At 32.5% G+C, this 22726-nt stretch overlaps 2 protein-coding genes across 10 annotated transcripts in view; both read right to left on the bottom strand.

Moving 5' to 3' along the window:
* Positions 1 to 661: 661 nt before the first annotated feature.
* LOC108740314 lies at positions 662 to 4769 on the bottom strand. Its single transcript, XM_018474600.1, has 3 exons — positions 3516 to 4769; positions 1692 to 3329; positions 662 to 1306 (listed from the first exon to the last, which is right to left on the bottom strand). The coding sequence occupies exons 1-3, from the start codon at positions 4633 to 4635 to the stop codon at positions 756 to 758; spliced, it is 3309 nt and encodes a 1102-aa protein (XP_018330102.1). The 5' UTR covers positions 4636 to 4769; the 3' UTR covers positions 662 to 755.
* Positions 4770 to 5668: 899 nt separating this feature from the next.
* LOC108740196 overlaps positions 5669 to 22726 on the bottom strand; it is a 62854-nt gene continuing 45796 nt past the window's right edge. For 3 of the 9 annotated variants that reach the window (XM_025979089.1, XM_025979095.1, XM_025979090.1), the window contains 15 exons: positions 15972 to 16111; positions 15757 to 15822; positions 15425 to 15469; positions 14697 to 14750; positions 13290 to 13872; positions 12949 to 13097; positions 12729 to 12895; positions 11530 to 12674; positions 10829 to 11322; positions 10395 to 10573; positions 9982 to 10258; positions 8615 to 8736; positions 8146 to 8418; positions 7010 to 7309; positions 5669 to 6765 (listed from right to left, as the gene is read on the bottom strand). In XM_025979089.1, coding sequence (XP_025834874.1) covers positions 6609 to 6765; positions 7010 to 7309; positions 8146 to 8418; positions 8615 to 8736; positions 9982 to 10258; positions 10395 to 10573; positions 10829 to 11322; positions 11530 to 12674; positions 12729 to 12895; positions 12949 to 13097; positions 13290 to 13872; positions 14697 to 14750; positions 15425 to 15469; positions 15757 to 15822; positions 15972 to 16111 — 4151 coding nt within the window. In that variant the 3' untranslated portion in view covers positions 5669 to 6608. The other 6 variants (XR_003232048.1, XR_003232049.1, XM_025979094.1 and 3 more) reach the window with 5 other exon arrangements.

Below are 22726 nucleotides of genomic sequence, written 5' to 3'. Positions count from 1 at the left end.
AAAAAAGTCTATAGTTGGGAAAGTAACATTTTCAAATTTGAAAAAAGACATTTTGTCGACCATTTTCGGCTTTTTTTTTAATTGCCAAAAAGTTTCTTTACTCATTTGTTATTTCTCTAATTATCATTATTACTAATAACTATCTCGTTATAGCTCATTATCTTAGTTATTTCTTTACATTACTTTAGAATATAAACACTAAGCTGCATAAATTCATCTTAACTAATGTTATAAAAAAATTCAGAAACCAAAATGAGTTTTTAATGTAAAGAAATATAAAAGCCGACATAATTACCTTATAAAATGAACATTACAAAATATAACATAATTATTTAGCTTTATATTCAGTTATTATTTTTGTAATTGTAATAGCAATACATAGAGATCATACACTTACCAAACCTACGCTTGTTGATACCTACTTTAATTTGAATATTTCTTTATTACATTTTATATGGTTATTTTAATGAACTTGATTATCATTTATAGAGTTACTTATACGCCATACTTAAATATTTAGAACATTCATTAGTTTTTGATTGATTGATTTTAGATTATTATATCTTTTTAGTAGGTTTGCTCACGGTGCTTTAGTGCTCCTGTAAGATTTCTCTATTTTTGGCTTTTTGCACCTACGTGTATAAATAAACAAACAAAAAAAAAATACGAATGTTTTTTATTAAATTTTCCCAGAAAACAATTTAGAACATATAAATGCAATTATCAGAACACATTAGAATAAAAAATAATAATAACTATATGGCGTAATTAGCAGGTGTTTTTAGATTTTGTATTACAACAATTTTCACCAGAACTTCGGTGACTTCATTCTCTACATAAACTTTAACTTTTGATAAAATTAGAGGTCGATCAATTTTACTAACATTGCAACGTATGACAACAAGTGCAGGCTCATTTGACAAAACGGTTCCACTTTGTGGATTGCATTGCAGTAAATCCTGATCGTCTGGGATAATTTCAAAATAAATCTCTCTATTCCTTTCACATGTAATCAAAAATGAATCTTCTATTTTCTTAGGGGGAGTCAAAAATAATTTATCGGGCTCTATACCAAAATTGCCAAACTGGCGGGAAGTTGTTTCAAAAACTGTTAGTGTTCTATCATTTTGACACAAAGAATAAAAGTGGGAAGAGTCATCAAGACATCTTAAATTTCCTACAATTGTTTGGTCAATATCCTGTTCCATTGTGATTACTATTTCTTTATGTGACAAGTGTTTAAGGAGCTCCTTCATGGCTGTGGGGCTTTCTTTACATCGCGAGATATCACGAGGAATTTGCTCACCTAAACAATTATCTTTTAGTACAGATTTAAATTTTAAGTTACATTGTTTTAATAATCAGTTATTTTATCTACTTTTTAACAACTTGAATTCTCTATAAAAGTGAAATAAACAAAATTTCTTGAATAATATAAATAGCGACAATAAGATAGTTAATTAAAAATTAATCAGTATTTAACTTCATTAGAGAATTCTTAGTATTTAAAAAGAACCTATAAACCATATTTTTGAAATAAAAAAATATCTTCTTTACGCAAGAACTTTGAATATTTGAAACTTAATTTTTCTTAATGAATGGGAATTAATATTCTAAATGTTTTTTGAAAAACTTGTTTTGTATTTTTGTTTTAATAAAACCAAAATATACTAAATTTTACATTTACTTACCTGGAAAGGCAACGGCTAATGTTTGTACTATAGGATAATCAGGTACAGCACCCATTTGTTCTGATATTTTTTTCCTCAGTCTCCTTATTCGCCCTCTTAGAGGTTCAGGGCCACTAATAATATTTATGTGAGCCAGTTCAACTCCCTCTCTGTTCATCAATTCCATAATTTGTTTAAAATCATCTTTATTAGGATAAAAACTTATAGAAACTTCTACTACTTCATTGGGTCTTATCACAACATGGGAAGGGTTCACATTAATATTGGAATACTTTCTCAGTCCTCTACTTTCTACTTCAAATATGCTAAAACTTGAAAGAGGGCCTACATTTTTAATTTCGAATGTTTTAATGTAATCATTGCTTTCATTAATGTTTCCCAAAGATAACCAATATTTGCCTCTGGTGTCTTTCGTAATATTTTGCAGTTCAGCATTAGCGTGTCCGCCATAACCAAAAAGCCATATCATTTGTTTTGAGGTATACTGGGAATGAAGTGATTTATCGGCAGGATAAAAGTTTAGCTGTTCTGCTGCAGAACCTATAGACGTTGGAAAGAAAGAAACGCTTATTGTTCGGGACTCTTTTGGATACAAAATAAGTTGTATGTTAGTACGAAGTTCAGAATCATGTTTGTCTCTCGATATTTTGAAACTGGATCCTGTTACAGACGCTTCGAGACGTAATTTTTGATGAGAACGATTTCTTAATAGGAACTCTTGAGTAGATTTTTTACCAACTTTAACGCAACCCCAAATCAGTTCGATATGCGAGCTTTCGATTGGCAATTTGCCATCAGGTAAATTATCTAAACTGCTTCCAGATCTAACTGATCCTCGAGAACTTTTATCATCAGAAATTCCTGAATAACAAGAGTTTGGAGAGAAACTTCTTAATTCATTTGTCGGACTGTTACTTTTGAAAGAGATTTTTTGTCCTTCGGGACCTATTTCTGTATCGAGCGTTTGCGATTGAGATTTTTTTTCAGGAGTACGACTTTTGGAAGGATTCTTATTTTGAAAAAAGTCTATAGTTGGAATTTCCAAATAATCTACATTTTCAGTACGTTTTTCAATTTTCTCATGCCTTTCCTTTTTCTCATGATTCTGAGGATTTTGTGAAGTAAAATTGCAATATTCTTCCAAAATTCGATCTTTTGAGAGACTGTACTGCAATTTACTAGATTTTGCATTCGTATCTCTAGTAAGGGGTTCTGCACATTTGCGATTATTACTATTATTTTCTTTTTCGTTAGAATATTTATTTATTGTCGTAGGAGCGAGTGAAGTTGAATTACGATGTTTTTCAGGAAACGTATGTGGCAATTTCACAAATGCTCTATTTAGATATTTTTTTACGTCATCGCCAGGGAAATGGCTATATCGTTGAGAATCCCTTGCATATTTATGTGAATGCCTGCCTTCAATTTTATTGCTTTCACATAGAGGTGATGTCGGTAAAGATTTCTTTGTAGGACTCTTTTTCATTTTATTGGGGGTATTCTGCAATGAAAATTTGGAAGAACTATCCTTTTTGACTTTGGAATATTCTTGTTCTAGAATAGCTTCGTTTTTCCGTTCTTGCTTTTCTGCTTTTAAAGATTCAACATTATCATCTTCATCTTTGTTTTTGGTAAACCCTAAACAATTTTTACTGTGTTAGTTATTCTGATCGAACTACTAATAAAACAATAAAAAGATTGAATTTATATTTAAATATGCAATGAACACAATGATTACTATAAACACCTTTTCTGGTTTTCTACTTAAAATTTAATAGTTTTGATTTACTAATTACTTGCAAAAAATGTAAATTGAAAACATACCTTTTTTACAAATCATACTAAGAACATGTACTGTATCATCATTGGAAGAAATCATCTTCTGAATTTCCTGACTAAGGGTGTCCACATTAAAAGTTTCATCTACAGCTTCACTGTTTTTATTGCTATTATTTACCATTACATTATCAGTTGTTTCTCCTGTTGTGTCTATTAAAGGATAAGGTTCATTTTGCTTTTCAGGACTGGGATTTAAGTTAAGGTTGCTTATATTTTCTGACTTCTTTAAGAAGAATTCAGAAATTTTTCCACTATCATCATTTCCTGATTTTATAAAGGAACTAATATCAGAAATTTTGAGATCATTAAGTACTAAAGAACCATGCTCTTTCATCCAGGCCAATTCATCTGCTTTAAGTCTTTCAATAGCTAGTTCTGATGGAACAAATGAACCATTGCTTATATCACTTACTTGTGGATATTCTGACAAACATGTATCAAATTCTCGAAAATCTTTCAAAACTTCAGACATGCTAATGTCAGTATTTACTATTTCATTTGTAATTTCTGCTAATTTTTTACTGTATTCTCCTGAGAACTGGGAAGTACGTGGAGTTGAATTCTCATGTGGTGTAAATTCTGATGGTTTACTTCTTCCAAACAATTCAGACATTTTACTAACACTAAAAATTGATGAAATTGACTGAGGTAACTCTCTGAAATCGCTAATCGAATTTTTCGAATCAGCTTGCTCTAATAATTTATGTATGTCAGACTCATTTATTGTGCTTTCATCAGTTTCCATTTTACTGTTAGTCTTTTTAATTGTTGAGGATGGTACTAAATACTGTGATGGTAATTTCCCAACATTTTGAGTCCTATTCAACAAGTTCAATGCTAGTCGCTTTTGTTTGTCAAATTCGGAATATCTCTTACTGTCACAGTCTTCTAAAGTATTGCTATCTACACGAACATCATTAAGAGACAAGATGCCCAAGGATTCACTTGATGACCTTGCCGCATCTTCCCAATCATGTGTAACCTTTGTATCTCCTTTTTTAAACTTATTCTTCTTTTCTACTGTAGAACACGCATTTGGTTTTGGTGTAACCATCACTGTTTCATCCACAAAATTGTGAATTAAACGTTGTTTATTTTCATTCATTTCCACAATCACGTTAACATAAGATCAAGATACTAGGTCCTACACTAATTTAATACTACTTTTATTACAAATAAACATCACGTAACTCGTTAGATTTTCAAATTGGATGTTTCTGTTGACGCTTTCAAGTTTACTGTTCCAATCATAGATAAGCTACAATCATAGATAATAGATACACAAAGGGTAACTGACCCACTCATTGAAGTGAGACCCACTACATATCTATTATCTGTGGTAATATTTGATTAACAAGAGTGGTAGTGTCTAAAATTCACATAACGGTGTTTCCTTTCCAATAAAAGTAAACCATAAGCAATTTTTTATTTTGTAGTGTTATATTTTAGACTAAACTAAATTTAAAAATTAGCCATATTTTTGTTTATCGATGAATATGATTTTATATAAGCTATTTTACTACAAAGGATAATTTCCAAAATAAAGAAAACTTGAATAATTCAGCTTTATTATATCGGTCTTAAAAGCTTCTGCATTTTTTTTTTGCCTATAAGTACGTTGAAAAACTGCAAAATTCAAAAATATTATTCCTTATATAAAATTGAAACACTACACCAAATTTATACACTGCTTGAATGTAGGCAATATAATTATTGAGACTGCTTTTGGCGCGCTGATGAGATTAAATATCGAAATTACCACTCGGATCTAGCAGTTTCGATTTTCTGATTAAGAACTTAAACATACAAGTACTGAGCTTTCATGGTCATTAATGAGTTAATTTAAATGGTATGTTGAACTCGACCCAAAAATACTTTATGAAAGTTGTGTTAAAACAATTTTCATAGTCATTTCTTCAAAAATAAAAAAAAATACGATGCAGTTAGATTAACGACAAACGGTTTTTAAAAAACTTTATTTTATGTGTTTCAAGGGTACCAGATATTTATGATATCTATTTATTGAAATAACTGTTCTAAAATTTTTCTTGACATTAGGTTTGCTTTTATTTTCTTTAAACTACTGCGAGTTTTTAAATGATTAGAAATAAGAAAAATATTTTAAATAATGCAATGTATTCGAGAACTTTGTCCATTTTATTTACAGAGAGAACTATCATTTTTGTTACATATATTCAGTGTTTTCTTTATTTTACATTTATTGAGACTCGAAACATTTTGTGTCGTACAAAAAAGCAAACGGTAAAAAAATGTATAAATGACGGGGGGAAAAATAAAACGTGAAAAGTATTATGGCAAGTTTGTTTGAAAAAGAAACAACCATGAACGAATCACGAGTGGAATGGTCTAAAGAAGCAAACAACATCTCTGACATACTCATAACTCTTTCAAATACTGTAACAGCGGCCACTTTAGTTGTAAGTAGCAATCATAATAGTAAAAATAGAAAAAAAGCACCTAAAAGCTTAAGAAATAAATAGAAACAATTAATACGTAATATGTATCAAAAAATGTCTTAACACATACACAAACACGCAATTAATCAATTAACTAAATAAATTAATTTAAATAAGACTACAGTACAAAAGTTACTTTAAATGTTAAGTAAACCACGGCTTAATGATCCTAAAAATTTTCGAATTCGATGCTGTATACAAATGTACACCTAAAAATACAAACAACAGCAGAAGCCTTAAACCTTTTTCCTTTTCAGTTCCGATTAGCTTGTCTTGAGATACTTCATTAAATAGTTTATCAGACAATAATCGTCCAAGCATTTATTTATTTATTTATTTATTAAATCTACTTAAAGTCTTCAAAACCCAGTCCAATAAACACACACAGTACATAAAAGACTAGGCTTCATTTTTCTTTTCGCTAACTGTTTTTTCTGTTTTTCTTTTTCTTTAAACTTAAGCGGTTGACTATCATGTTATTCGTCAGTCGTTGACATAAAATAGTCATTTTACAGAAAAAAAACTTATTAATTTAAACACGAATTTTCGAAGGCATTTGCTACAGCGTTCATTGTGTTAATCACTTGAGAAGTAACAAGCCTCAACTATGAAGAGAGCACAATTCGTTCCACCTTGCCTCAAAAAATTGTCGCATCATGTGCCCCGCTTTTCCAACAGGACTATCGTCTTCGTTGAATGTTTCGCAGTTGTTAAAAATCTGTCTCACATCAGCGCAAAATTCTTCTTTGGATTTGTAACTAAAAAAGAAAAAACTCATACAGGCATTTATAAGCAAAACCCAACCGTGGTTATATATGACAACAAAAATATTTCTGTTAAATCGGAAAACCCATCACAAATGTCTACTAATCAGTGACTGTATAAAATGGGATGATTTTTATACTCCTTTTTCAATTTTAAAATAAGACGTTCTCAAGATTTGAAGTTAGAATTATTAAAATATTAGTGTTTTTATGTTTATTAAAAAGCTTGTTTACTTACTGAGCTTCCTGTAACCTCTTTTTAATAGTTGACAAGTCCATGGGACTTTTAATAATTTTTTTATACGTTGGAAATTGTTTAGTGTTGACTGGAAGTAAGAAAGGCCAAGCATCATCATGGCACTCAAGATCTTCTAAAATTGCTTTGCAGGGTGCAAGCTCTTTGATGATTTTTTTTGAAACTTTATCCTTTTTTCCTTGATTGGACGATGGAGATCCAACATTGCTAAAATTTGTTAAATCGCTAGATTGATCGTTCTTGTCTTCGTTTGTAGTGGCTGAACTGTGTGAAGGGGCTGGGCTATAAACAAAATAAACAATAACCGCTTTTTACATCACCTCGCAAAAAAAATAATACATTTTTATATATCTACAGAGCAAAATAGGTATTTTGAATCAAATTAGTAATGTTTTGTAAAACAATTTATTTATTATAATTATTGTTCTGTATATAGTAGGTACTGCCTACTTTACAAACTGCATCCTTAATCGGTTATGCAATAAAAAAAGATATTCTGCTTAACTTATAATATACAAACCTACAGATAATAACACCCTTATAAAGCCTTTGTTTACCTGTCCTTTAAGGACGCAATTATGTATTTAAAAGCTCAGTCGCTTGTCGCAGGACTTTCAATGGTGCGGTAGTAGAGAATCTTTACTCACTTCAAGATACTCAATTAGAAGATACGTAAATTTCGTAATAGATTATAAATTGCATTTTTATAGAACTATTAATTGGTTATTGAATATGGGAATAGAGTTACACCAAAAAGGCTTGGCTGAGGGCGCATTCTCCTTTATATTTTCCCTTTAACTTTAACAGTAAACGGTTTTTAAAAGGATTTTAACTTGAAAAGTTCAATATCGCACTTTATTGAAATTTCCTCGACAATTACCGACTCCATTGACTTTCCTAATAATTCCTAATTGATGGACACCTCTTTAACTTTTTACTGTCTAGGAATAATTGTTTTATGTTAATTGTCTTCCCTGTATGTTTATATTATACATCTATACATATGTATATTATTAATACATATAAAAAAGCATTTCATTTTGAAAATTCTAAACACTTCTGGATTTTACCGAACAATTATAACCACTTTTATTGTTATTTTTAAGATTAAAGTTTACCTGTTTGGAGGATGATCAGACGATTCACTATCGCGAGCCACTTTTGGTGTAGACTTTTTTACAGGCTTTTTCTGGGGCTTTTTGCTAATGCAGTTTGAACAGTACCACTTCCCTCTAGGCGCTTTATTTAGAGCAGGTCTTACACAGTCTGTATGATAAGTACGGGGGCATAAGTCGCAGAAAATTAAACGCGTTCCTGTTGTTGACTGTTTCTTTCCGCAAACTATGCAATTTCTTTCACCTGTCGCCTTATTCATGCACTCATGGCAGTACCTGAAATATAAACGAAAACAAGAAAAATGGTATTCAAACACAAAAGTATAAAGTTCTGAAAAGAGGAAAAATTCCTTAAAATTATCAAGACAAAACATTTATTATCAATAAATAAATATATTTTACTCACAAAAGAATAGTTCTTTTTATTTATGATATTATCCTTTTATTCAAGTGTAATTGAAATAACACTTACCAGTCTCCTTCGGGAATATTTTCCATTCTTGGCTTAAAACAGTACGTGTGATATCCCTTATCACAACTGTCACAAAGTAATAGTTTATCTTCATTATCTCCATTATGACAAAATTGGCAATTCTAAAATTATTGGTACATTAATAAACATTCTTGAAATATATAGTAGCGAAATATAAGTAGGAAAAAGAAAAGATCTACTTTTTTATTTACTGTTATTATAATTCTCAATGACAACCGGCGAGAGGTTATTAGTGAATGTGCGCATAGAAAAAGTACAACATGCAAATAATAAAAAGAATAAAATTGAAGTGAGGTAGTTCATGCCAAAGTAAAGAATTATATAATGTAAAGCAACATGAGTGCTGCTGATAGTACAAATTAGGATTAATAATTAGTTGTTCGCGGTTTTATTATGAATAGATACTCTCTTGCCTGTCTGAGAGGGGCGGATGATAGTGTGGTGCTTAGTCATATTAACAAAGACAAATGAGAGTATTTTACTATTTTTAAAATTTCGAGCAAAATATGTTTTATTTAAAATTATTTCTGAATTTATGAATAGTTAATTATCGTTCTAATAAGAGTAGCCGAAGTACGAATATTTTGGTTTTGCAATACTTTTGTGACATCTATAAAATTATTTTCTAAATAGCATGTAATTAAGAAGTACTGTTAAAAATCTACGATCTATTGTTAATGTGACAATTTACGAACAATAATATAAGCATTGACAAATGGTTGACTGTGCCTTTGACCATTGTAAATGATGTATTACAGACCATGGAATTTTCTTTAATTTACTCTCCTAAATTTATTCAAGATGCCTAAACGTAATAAAAAGTAATGTTTTTAAGAAAACAGAGATATTAAATGAAAGGTAAATAAAAAAAAATAAGAATTTATTTAATAACTTTCCCTATACTTTAAAAGACTTTTGGAAGTAATATACCGCGGTCATTGTTTGATAATGAAGCGTTTCTGAACGAGATTTTAAGCTGTCGACTTGAACAAATATTGTGCCTTAAAATTAAGTCAGGAATAATGATTATTCAAAAATGCAACAAACTATTTTATTACATATGTTGTGTGCAGTTGCCAAAATGGTTCACTGATCCAAATTTATATTCGGAGCACAGAATGCGTTGTGGATATTACAAAGGAAATGTACTAATTTGAAACTGAATCAACGTTTCCTCATTATGTATCCCTCCCGTCAGAAAAACCTCTGTAAATGTTATATTTGGCACAGTCAAACAAAAAAAAAACAATAAAACAGCAAATGTAACAAAATTAAGCAAAATAATTGAAAAAGCGAAAAGGATAAATGAAAAGAAAAAAATAAAAGGAAAAAGCGCAAGCACCCACACTTAGTTTGGTGTTATAATTGCGAGCTCTCTGATTAGTCAAAATATCAATCTGAGAAGGGTGGCTCACAGCTTTCATGATACTTTTGTCCCAAGCGATGGACGACTCTAAGCTGTACAAACACATAGCAAGTTGAGCGGCCGTCTGTGCCCTACTAACTGCCTCGCGCCAAACCGACAACCCCTTCGGAATTTCGTCCGGACTTGGCATAGATTGCATAGGTGTACTTCCTCCAGATGCTTCTTGTGCGATAACTGCCAAATTTGGATCTCCGGTACTGTTATAATAGAAATATACAAGAAATACATTTATAATTAAAATTTTATTAAGAAAAATCAAACAATAACTCTTAAATGCATTATTACTATGATAATTGTATTTTATTTTAAAACATTTTCTCGCTTGTTACTTACTTTATTCCAAGAGGTGGTTTTAGATATCTTCGTTCAATGGCGGCTTCTAATCCTGCCAATCGTTCCTTTGCAGAAATTATTATTTCACCCTCAGGAATATCAATACCATTACGTGTCGGAGGTCTCCATCCTTTGACTTGCATACTAGCATTTGCCACCTTATCTTCCAATGCTTCCAACTAGAAATAAAGAAGTGATGACAAAAATATCTAATTAAAGGCAACAATTTTATTTTCAATGAAATTTCCATATTTTTTTTTAATGAAGAATTTATATTCTAATTCCAATTTATTGCAATAAACATACTACATATATAAGTAGACATGAAAATAACAAACACAAGATCTAAAATTGAGATATTAACAATTAAAAGTTTTTACTTCATTTTAGCCTGCAATAAACATGGAATTAAATATAAAAAGTATAGAATTTACCTGTTCAAAAACTGCCAAATCGATTCTATTAGCAACTGCGGCATTCCAACTACCAGGTTCGTCAGGATAAGGAGCTCCTCCCTCGACCATTTCAACATAATAATCTCTCGGTGCAAGCGTAGTCATGTCATTTTGTCCTTCTTCAATATGTACGTTACCCTTATCTTCATACATTATTTGCATAGTATTTAAAATAGTTCTACGAAGCTCCCTCTCTCGCGTACCTCTAGTATGTAAGCTATCTATGACAGTCTTCAGTTCTTCTTCATTCTTGATCCTCCACCAGCCGTAGCGCTTGCCACGCGGAATAACTTTAGGTTCAGATCGTTCTGGAAAACCGTGTTTTTTAATATACTCGAGTTGGGTACTTTCCTCTGCGGTCATTTGTAAAGGACCCGGACTGTCACAAGAATTGTAGCCGGCATTAGATGGCGGAGGAAAGACCGGAATTTTAAGTTCGGTTATGTTTTCGCGAGAACATATTCCAACCCCACCTAGAAACAGATTGCGATCTCTCAGCAACTACTATGACATCCATTTAAAATGTTCACAAACTAAGCGAACTTTTTTTACATTCATGCATATGTACCATGAACAACTGCGTTATGTGTGTATGTACCCGCCTATTCAATTTTTGCAAGCAGTTTAGTTTAGTAAAAATAACATGAAATTCAAAATTAAGCAAATAATGAGTACTCTACCTGCATCCCATCGGTTTCCTTGTGTAAGATGTAGTTCTTCACAGGTACTACCATCCCTTGTCAAAATACTAAACCATTTGTTCTCTGCTTCGGCCTTTTCTTCGTCTTCGTCTTCTTGTTTTTCACTTTTTATTTCAGATTTCAGTTCGTTAAGGATTTCACTTTTTATTTCTTCTTTACATTCCATTTTTAGCTCGGACTTCATTTTATCTTCATTTGCTTTCTCCATACATTCACCTAACCTCTCAAATAAGTTGAACTTCTTTGGACTTTCCTCTTTTTCTGTTTCTAATTTTACTTTTATTTCATCTGCATCATTATGTTCAGCATCAACAACTTCGTTGGCATGATTAATGTCTATTTCTATTTCGGAAGGTTTTGTATTTTCTTCGTTATTTTCAGACTGCTGGTCTTCTTTTTTAGGGTAATCACAACCCATCTCAAGACTCTGTACTATTCGATCAACACTTTTCCGTAGCTCATCCAAATTTCGTTCACAAATATCGCCTATTTCACCATTTTCAACCAGATCTAACCTATTTGGAGTTTTTCTATGTTCATTTTCATTGTTATTAAGAGTCTTTTCAGTCTCCTCGCTTACGTCACTATGCTCACTTGATACGTTATTTTCCCGGTCTATAGAAGGACTTCTTGGCGGACTGTCGTTCTGTTCAGTCTCTAAGTGAGTGGTAGTTGTAGTGTTAATGTTAGCTTCATTCACTTTTTCATCTTTTTGAATCTCTTCGAGAAATTCTGGATCTGCTGATTCTATGGCTTCAACGAAAACTCCCCCGGCTTTTGGTAGTGACCAATACCTTCGCCAATAACGATCTTGTCCGAAACAAGTTGCACGAAGTTGATGCCCTGCTGCATTAAGCGACTGAAGATGAATCTGAGACTGTTTTACCAACTTTTCCAATTTCTTTCCAAGTTCCTCTCCCGATAACTTATTGTCTTCTTCTTCTTCAGGTTGTGTCCCAACGCTTTCATTTTCACTCATTTCATTTTCATCTTCATCTAACAAATCATCTTTATGAAGAAGTGGCAATTCTTCCGTTACTGATTCAGTGGCGTCTCCATCGGTCTTATTGATTGACCTTTCTGTAGCTTCAGATCGTATTTTCCTGTTATAAAGCATGCGCAATCTGTAAAATAGAAAAGCAATAAAAAAAAATTCCTGTAAAATTCGAAAAGCATACTTTCGAATTTTCGTATCTAATATCCATTTTTCTTTCTTCAGTTGCACAACACTATCAAGAGATCCTTCAATCTGTCTAATCACAGCCTTGTTCTGAAGCAGTTCATTGCAAAGATAAGCTAATATAGCAGCTTTATTTGTTGGCGACAGTGCTAAGAATGGCTTATCCTAAATAACAAAAATGAGTGTTGTGTAAATCTTAACAAATTTTTATTACAAACCTTGAGTAAATCGGACATCTTCCATGTAGGATTTTCATGTAATAATTCATAATACGTTGCATTCTTGCCTGATTGAGTGAGTTGCATTTCACAGCCGTTTTGATGGTGATCAGCAACACGTTTTTCACGCTCTCGTTCAAAATGAACGCCTGAAAGAAATATTCATTTACCAAAAATTCTTTTATAATTGTTAATACAGGTGACAAAAAGTACTAGGAGTTTTAGTTCATTCAGTTACAGAAAAAGTAATTAAGGTGATCTTATGACATTTCATATAAGAACTTGTTTTTTTGTTACATCTTGGCAACTAGAAGTAACCGCTAAAGGGTCTATCTATTTACCTGTTAATGATTTAACTTCTCCAGTAGCATTTGCATACAGGTATATTCTTAAAATCTCTGATAAGTTATGATGAGTGATATCTGCTTGTCTAAGTGTTTGTCCTAAACTTGTAGTGTGACGTACGGGATTAGGAATACCAGGATCTTCGATAGCACAGACCAACAAATGCGTCATAACCGACAAAAGTTCTTCTTCTGCTTCAGTATTGGTATCGTTGTATAATAATGCTTGTTGTAATGTATCCAAAGTCGGCAACGATTCCATGTCAAAACCGAGAGTTTCGCCAAAATTGTGAAGAAACTCAAAGACCATTAACATATCAGAGAATGCTTTCCCAGACAGTTTAAGTCCCAATATTCGGTTATATTCAGGCAATGGTTTATGATCGAGTTCGAGATCTTCGCATGGTTTTCGAATTTCAGTAAGAATCTCCATTTCTATTCTTCGCTGCTCCATTTTACGTTCTTTGTTGGCTTGTTTTTCAGCAAGCAAAACTTGTTTTTTTCGTTCTCTTGCTTCCAATTTCCTGCGAGCTTCGAGAGCTTTCACTAATGCCATATGCTGGCGTCTTCTTTCTCTCTCCTAAAATAATCGTATTTAAAATACAATAAATATTTATCAGCTAAAAATATTTACATGCAGTTAATTAAATTTATTGCGAGAAAAGTCACTTGTATGGAAAAAATAAATAAAATAAGTTTTTGATGTTTACATATTCATGTAAATAATATTGCATATATAAAAAAACTGCAACCCTTTAATCATGTAATCGTCACGGTATCGAATTTCAAATTAAGAATAGAAAACATGAACTTTCCAAATATATGTATACTTATTTAATCACAATAAGTTATTATTGTAATTGATAAGCTCGCCATTTCTACTAACAATAGTTATGAAAGTAAAAGTAAACAAATCAAATTGGGAAAAAAAATATTTTGCCGTCCTCAACGTTTGCAAACATTTATCATACAGCAAACACTCAATGGTGTGAACTAAGCAAAAAATAACTGCTATTCACATGTCGATTTTTTTACATTAATGAATATTTTATTAATTTAACATGTAACAAACATCTCTAATTAACAAAGTAAACATATATAAAAATAGAGAACACTATATTTTGCATATATATACATATGCATATTCATGCATAATTCCAAACATTTACTACTGTTTTAGGAATGTGACTTATTCTCGCTAAGAAACGCGTAAATCATTAGTAAAGCGTTGCGTAAAAATGAATATGTGACGATATAAATACTTTGGCATGCACCTAAATACTGATGTCTGACAACTTAATCCCAAGCCTTGCTTCCTAATTTTCACAGCAGTGCTGTCAAGCTATACATTAAAAGAGGAAAAGAAAAAGTTTTTACTGCATGCATTCGATATGTAATTCATACCAATTCAACAGTGAAGAGCACCTCTCGCTGTTTATTCATCTCTTGCATGTACATCTAGGAGAAATGCCAAAAACTATATATATTTTCTTGTCTACATTTAACTTACTGCAATTTTACAATAATTTCGGGTTTTCTTATAGAAAATCAACTTGTAAAAAATTATTTTTTGGTTAATTAAGTATAAGACTATTTGTTTTTTCTTTACGTCCTCAAGACGATAAGATACCAAAACAATAACGTTTAAACAAAAAAATATAATTTTTGCAAGGGCGTCCCTTGTTCAATTCTTAAACCTAACATATATCTCTTATTAGATTAATTAAGAGCAATAAATTGTATTTTACTTTTCTTCTTTTCCCGTTTAGTAAAGCTGTGATGTTCATCAAAAAAATTTCAAATGTCGCTAATAAATATGTTATAGGCAGATAATAAAGGTACTTTACAATAACATTTTGTCATGCCGTTAACGGTATTTATAAGGTGATTCTGATACGTTTTGCTTGTATATTCCACTTAAAACTATAAATGAATATCAAAATGTGTGTCATAAAAATAAAGATTTTATTCCAAAGTTATCCCAATAATTCAAGAAAAAGTGATTAAGAATTTAATTTACCATAAAACTAAAAACACACGTTTACTAACAGTACTATACGACGCTATCGGTCTATATTAACTAATAACCTAATTAAAAACAAAAATTACAATGTAATTCTTATTGAGCATACCTGTTCTTTAAGCATTGCTTGTTGTTGCCTCTTTAATTCTCGTTCCTATAACAAAAAGTGCTGATTATTTTGTGTTAACTATTAGTCTTTATAACTTTAAATTAATATTACCTACGTATAAACAACAATTTTTTTTGTCAATGAGTAAACAGTACAAACTTGTATGGCTATAACGACATTACGAATTAAGCACAATTGACAAAAATAAATAAGTTAACTAATTCTAGGATATTTTTAAGTTTCTCACAAAAAAAGGAATACATCCAAATATAAACCGAAGAAAAAAAATAATAAAATCAAACATAGAAACAAAAGCAGTAGCTTTACTGTACCTGTTGCTTTCGAAGTTGTTCTTCATGCTTGTGCTTTTCAATTTGTTCCTGTTTCTTTCTCTTGGCCTGTTACATGCAAAACGACACAAATAAACAACAAATAATACAAAAAGCCCACTTAATAAGACGAGGCAAGACATTTACAAAAATTAAAATAAACAAATAATAAAAAAAAAACAGAAAGGTAAACCACTCAATAATTAAAATTATCAAACCTCGAGCATTTGTTGGGATCTTGCTTCTCGCTCTTTCCTAGCGGCTTCCTGTTTTTCGTTTCTTTCCATTTCTCTCTGTATACGTGCTTGTTCTTTTTCAAGACGAGCTTGCGCTCTCGCTGCCTGTTGTCTTCTCGCAACTTCTATCCGTTGCTCTACTGCNTTTCCATTTCTCTCTGTATACGTGCTTGTTCTTTTTCAAGACGAGCCTGCGCTCTCGCTGCCTGCTGTCTTCTCGCAACTTCTATCCGTTGCTCTACTGCAAGATTCGATCGCATCGTCGCTTTCAATTCTTCTAGCCTATAATATTCAATCATTAAAAAGAACAAATAAATTTTGATAAATTCTCAGTCTCCACTTTGTTTTTTATCGGTTATTTATAGATACTAATGTAATTATAATTTTCTCCACCTCAGAAGGCACCGACCCTTGAATCATTGAATTGCTTGAAAATAGTACTCCTTTACTTACTTTAGCAAAATAAATAGCAGATAAAAAAACATGCGATTTTTATAGTACTCGCCAATGCAATGATGTATAGCATCTAACATCAGTAACAAGAAAATACTAATTTCACAATGTAAGTTCTATGTTGTTCAAGAACAAAGTTATCAGATCAAACGGTTGACAACCGTATTCCTTAACTTTTTTCCTTTCTCTCTCTGTCTCTTTAGGCGCCAACTCTTTACATATTGCTTAAGCGTTTCCCTAATTTTTATTTCATATTGTTCACAAAAAACGGTTTATTTTAAAGTTAAATAAATATTACTTTCTTTTCATCCATCATATTGAAAAAATGACCATATGGACCTCAAAAATCGTACATAATTACTTGTTTTTCTATTTAACGAATACTTTTTTTTATATATGAATGTGTAATGTAAATTACCTTTTAATAACATCTTCTTCACTTAGTTTAATACAATCGGTTCCTTCAGTTCCCATTCCTACAGGAACCGGTTGTAAGTAGTCCCCAATGATAACCCGACTGCTGAATGTGAAATTTTCTTTTGTTAAGTCTGGGACCTTATGATAATCTAAGTACTAAGAAAAAAACAATTTCTTTTAAGTGACAAAAAAGAAAATTTAGGTAGAGAGCCGTTTTACCTGAGTAATATCTGACATTTGCCTAAATTTGTTACATGAATCGGGGGCTATGTATGAAATGTCCCCTTTTATTGTTCCATTCTTTCCAAGGCCTCTAATTATAGTTTCTCGTCTCCAACCTTTAAATAAAATTCCATTTAAAACAAATTACAACAGTTCAAAGTTATAATCAAATAATTAAATTGCTTTATTTACCTTTTGCTAATGGTACCCTTAACATATTCTCATCGTATTGCTTTTGCTTCTTAAGCGTAGACAATGGCTCTGCTTCTATTTCAGAATCAGTATGATTAGAATCGGTATGATTATCAGAATCTGTAGAGGCATCAACGGTACTCGAGTTGGAGTCGCTCAGAGTACCCTTAATTTTTTCCTGTAATAACTTATTAAAAGTTTTTTCGTCACCCCCTACCTCTACCATTAACTGCTGGGCTGCCAAAATATTTGATTTTAATAACGATATTTGCTGATTCATGGACGTATTAGGATCTAATATTGGCATAGGCTTTATGCCTGAAATGAGAAATTGCGAATTGTAAAGACAAAAATGAGAAACGCATCCAATAGTAAACGTATTTCATATATACTGAATGTTATTTATTCGAGACGGGGGTAATAGAAAATATTATTAATGGTCAAGGGGTACGAAATACAACTTTTTTTTTTAATAGAAAACACATTTTTGGAACTATAAAATTATACACTGGTCTATAAGAAAAATATGTATGTACATACAATTTGTTTCAAAAAATAGGGCTTTAAGTTTACTATCACTACTCTACATTAAAAGATTACCCAATAAAAAAAAAGAACATACCTAGAGCTCTGCTTTGTGCTAACAAGGAAGCTACGGTGTTCTTTTTCGGCTTACTAACACCTCGTCCAAGGTTCCTGGGCCGACCATCTTTGTGCATGGGAATTATTGAAGCAGAAGAAGACAAGGTGGCAAGGGAAGAAACTGTGGTAGTAATAGAATTTGTTGTAGTTATGGTGGTAGTTGTTGTTGATACAGTTGTTGTAGTAGTACTACCGCTGTAAAATTGAATGATTTCGTCACTGCGACTCGGCGGGCGGGGAGAATCCGCTGTTGCAAATAACTGCTGCAAGGAAGCGCTTGGAGCACCTGGAGGTAGATGGGTAGGAGCCTGAATTACACGACGAGGTTTCGGACCAGGTTTCCTTCGAGCTATAATTGTTATTTGACATGTGCACATCGTACAACCAGATTTTACTGCATTTCTAAAAGGCAATAACAAAACGAAGTGTGAGAATTTTGTACTTACATATCCTGTCCATGCCAATGTTCGCAGACATATTGCTGAGGGAATTGAGCGAAGAACTGGAGAGGTTAGAGGACGATGTGACTGCAGGTTTCAATGATAAATTAAGGGGTGCATCAGAGGAACTATCTCCAAAACTAGAGTTAGTTGTGAGAGATAACGGCGAGATACCTGGACTACCGTTCGTTGATTGTAATTTTATGACTTCAACTTTATCGTTACCCAAAACGGAAGGCGGTGTGCTGCTTGGTTCTTTCATTTCTTGATTAAATATCTTAAAAAACAATGTACGAAATGAAGTTAACAAACAAAACATGATNAACCTCTGTAAATGTTATATTTGGCACAGTCAAACAAAAAAAAAACAATAAAACAGCAAATGTAACAAAATTAAGCAAAATAATTGAAAAAGCGAAAAGGATAAATGAAAAGAAAAAAATAAAAGGAAAAAGCGCAAGCACCCACACTTAGTTTGGTGTTATAATTGCGAGCTCTCTGATTAGTCAAAATATCAATCTGAGAAGGGTGGCTCACAGCTTTCATGATACTTTTGTCCCAAGCGATGGACGACTCTAAGCTGTACAAACACATAGCAAGTTGAGCGGCCGTCTGTGCCCTACTAACTGCCTCGCGCCAAACCGACAACCCCTTCGGAATTTCGTCCGGACTTGGCATAGATTGCATAGGTGTACTTCCTCCAGATGCTTCTTGTGCGATAACTGCCAAATTTGGATCTCCGGTACTGTTATAATAGAAATATACAAGAAATACATTTATAATTAAAATTTTATTAAGAAAAATCAAACAATAACTCTTAAATGCATTATTACTATGATAATTGTATTTTATTTTAAAACATTTTCTCGCTTGTTACTTACTTTATTCCAAGAGGTGGTTTTAGATATCTTCGTTCAATGGCGGCTTCTAATCCTGCCAATCGTTCCTTTGCAGAAATTATTATTTCACCCTCAGGAATATCAATACCATTACGTGTCGGAGGTCTCCATCCTTTGACTTGCATACTAGCATTTGCCACCTTATCTTCCAATGCTTCCAACTAGAAATAAAGAAGTGATGACAAAAATATCTAATTAAAGGCAACAATTTTATTTTCAATGAAATTTCCATATTTTTTTTTAATGAAGAATTTATATTCTAATTCCAATTTATTGCAATAAACATACTACATATATAAGTAGACATGAAAATAACAAACACAAGATCTAAAATTGAGATATTAACAATTAAAAGTTTTTACTTCATTTTAGCCTGCAATAAACATGGAATTAAATATAAAAAGTATAGAATTTACCTGTTCAAAAACTGCCAAATCGATTCTATTAGCAACTGCGGCATTCCAACTACCAGGTTCGTCAGGATAAGGAGCTCCTCCCTCGACCATTTCAACATAATAATCTCTCGGTGCAAGCGTAGTCATGTCATTTTGTCCTTCTTCAATATGTACGTTACCCTTATCTTCATACATTATTTGCATAGTATTTAAAATAGTTCTACGAAGCTCCCTCTCACGCGTACCTCTAGTATGTAAGCTATCTATGACAGTCTTCAGTTCTTCTTCATTCTTGATCCTCCACCAGCCGTAGCGCTTGCCACGCGGAATAACTTTAGGTTCAGATCGTTCTGGAAAACCGTGTTTTTTAATATACTCGAGTTGGGTACTTTCCTCTGCGGTCATTTGTAAAGGACCCGGACTGTCACAAGAATTGTAGCCGGCATTAGATGGCGGAGGAAAGACCGGAATTTTAAGTTCGGTTATGTTTTCGCGAGAACATATTCCAACCCCACCTAGAAACAGATTGCGATCTCTCAGCAACTACTATGACATCCATTTAAAATGTTCACAAACTAAGCGAACTTTTTTTACATTCATGCATATGTACCATGAACAACTGCGTTATGTGTGTATGTACCCGCCTATTCAATTTTTGCAAGCAGTTTAGTTTAGTAAAAATAACATGAAATTCAAAATTAAGCAAATAATGAGTACTCTACCTGCATCCCATCGGTTTCCTTGTGTAAGATGTAGTTCTTCACAAGTACTACCATCCCTTGTCAAAATACTAAACCATTTGTTCTCTGCTTCGGCCTTTTCTTCGTCTTCGTCTTCTTGTTTTTCACTTTTTATTTCAGATTTCAGTTCGTTAAGGATTTCACTTTTTATTTCTTCTTTACATTCCATTTTTAGCTCGGACTTCATTTTATCTTCATTTGCTTTCTCCATACATTCACCTAACCTCTCAAATAAGTTGAACTTCTTTGGACTTTCCTCTTTTTCTGTTTCTAATTTTACTTTTATTTCATCTGCATCATTATGTTCAGCATCAACAACTTCGTTGGCATGATTAATGTCTATTTCTATTTCGGAAGGTTTTGTATTTTCTTCGTTATTTTCAGACTGCTGGTCTTCTTTTTTAGGGTAATCACAACCCATCTCAAGACTCTGTACTATTCGATCAACACTTTTCCGTAGCTCATCCAAATTTCGTTCACAAATATCGCCTATTTCACCATTTTCAACCAGATCTAACCTATTTGGAGTTTTTCTATGTTCATTTTCATTGTTATTAAGAGTCTTTTCAGTCTCCTCGCTTACGTCACTATGCTCACTTGATACGTTATTTTCCCGGTCTATAGAAGGACTTCTTGGCGGACTGTCGTTCTGTTCAGTCTCTAAGTGAGTGGTAGTTGTAGTATTAATGTTAGTTTCATTCACTTTTTCATCTTTTTGAATCTCTTCGAGAAATTCTGGATCTGCTGATTCTATGGCTTCAACGAAAACTCCCCCGGCTTTTGGTAGTGACCAATACCTTCGCCAATAACGATCTTGTCCGAAACAAGTTGCACGAAGTTGATGCCCTGCTGCATTAAGCGACTGAAGATGAATCTGAGACTGTTTTACCAACTTTTCCAATTTCTTTCCAAGTTCCTCTCCCGATAACTTATTGTCTTCTTCTTCTTCAGGTTGTGTCCCAACGCTTTCATTTTCACTCATTTCATTTTCATCTTCATCTAACAAATCATCTTTATGAAGAAGTGGCAATTCTTCCGTTACTGATTCAGTGGCGTCTCCATCGGTCTTATTGATTGACCTTTCTGTAGCTTCAGATCGTATTTTCCTGTTATAAAGCATGCGCAATCTGTAAAATAGAAAAGCAATAAAAAAAAATTCCTGTAAAATTCGAAAAGCATACTTTCGAATTTTCGTATCTAATATCCATTTTTCTTTCTTCAGTTGCACAACACTATCAAGAGATCCTTCAATCTGTCTAATCACAGCCTTGTTCTGAAGCAGTTCATTGCAAAGATAAGCTAATATAGCAGCTTTATTTGTTGGCGACAGTGCTAAGAATGGCTTATCCTAAATAACAAAAATGAGTGTTGTGTAAATCTTAACAAATTTTTATTACAAACCTTCAGTAAATCGGACATCTTCCATGTAGGATTTTCATGTAATAATTCATAATACGTTGCATTCTTGCCTGATTGAGTGAGTTGCATTTCACAGCCGTTTTGATGGTGATCAGCAACACGTTTTTCACGCTCTCGTTCAAAATGAACGCCTGAAAGAAATATTCATTTACCAAAAATTCTTTTATAATTGTTAATACAGGTGACAAAAAGTACTAGGAGTTTTAGTTCATTCAGTTACAGAAAAAGTAATTAAGGTGATCTTATGACATTTCATATAAGAACTTGTTTTTTTGTTACATCTTGGCAACTAGAAGTAACCGCTAAAGGGTCTATCTATTTACCTGTTAATGATTTAACTTCTCCAGTAGCATTTGCATACAGGTATATTCTTAAAATCTCTGATAAGTTATGATGAGTGATATCTGCTTGTCTAAGTGTTTGTCCTAAACTTGTAGTGTGACGTACGGGATTAGGAATACCAGGATCTTCGATAGCACAGACCAACAAATGCGTCATAACCGACAAAAGTTCTTCTTCTGCTTCAGTATTGGTATCGTTGTATAATAATGCTTGTTGTAATGTATCCAAAGTCGGCAACGATTCCATGTCAAAACCGAGAGTTTCGCCAAAATTGTGAAGAAACTCAAAGACCATTAACATATCAGAGAATGCTTTCCCAGACAGTTTAAGTCCCAATATTCGGTTATATTCAGGCAATGGTTTATGATCGAGTTCGAGATCTTCGCATGGTTTTCGAATTTCAGTAAGAATCTCCATTTCTATTCTTCGCTGCTCCATTTTACGTTCTTTGTTGGCTTGTTTTTCAGCAAGCAAAACTTGTTTTTTTCGTTCTCTTGCTTCCAATTTCCTGCGAGCTTCGAGAGCTTTCACTAATGCCATATGCTGGCGTCTTCTTTCTCTCTCCTAAAATAATCG

This window comes from Agrilus planipennis, unplaced genomic scaffold (genome assembly GCF_000699045.2).
Source record: "Agrilus planipennis isolate EAB-ADULT unplaced genomic scaffold, Apla_2.0 scaffold26, whole genome shotgun sequence".
In the NCBI taxonomy this organism is placed as follows: domain Eukaryota; kingdom Metazoa; phylum Arthropoda; class Insecta; order Coleoptera; family Buprestidae; genus Agrilus; species Agrilus planipennis.
The sequence above is the reverse complement of the archived record's forward strand: the minus strand, read 5'-3'. Positions and strand labels throughout refer to the sequence as shown.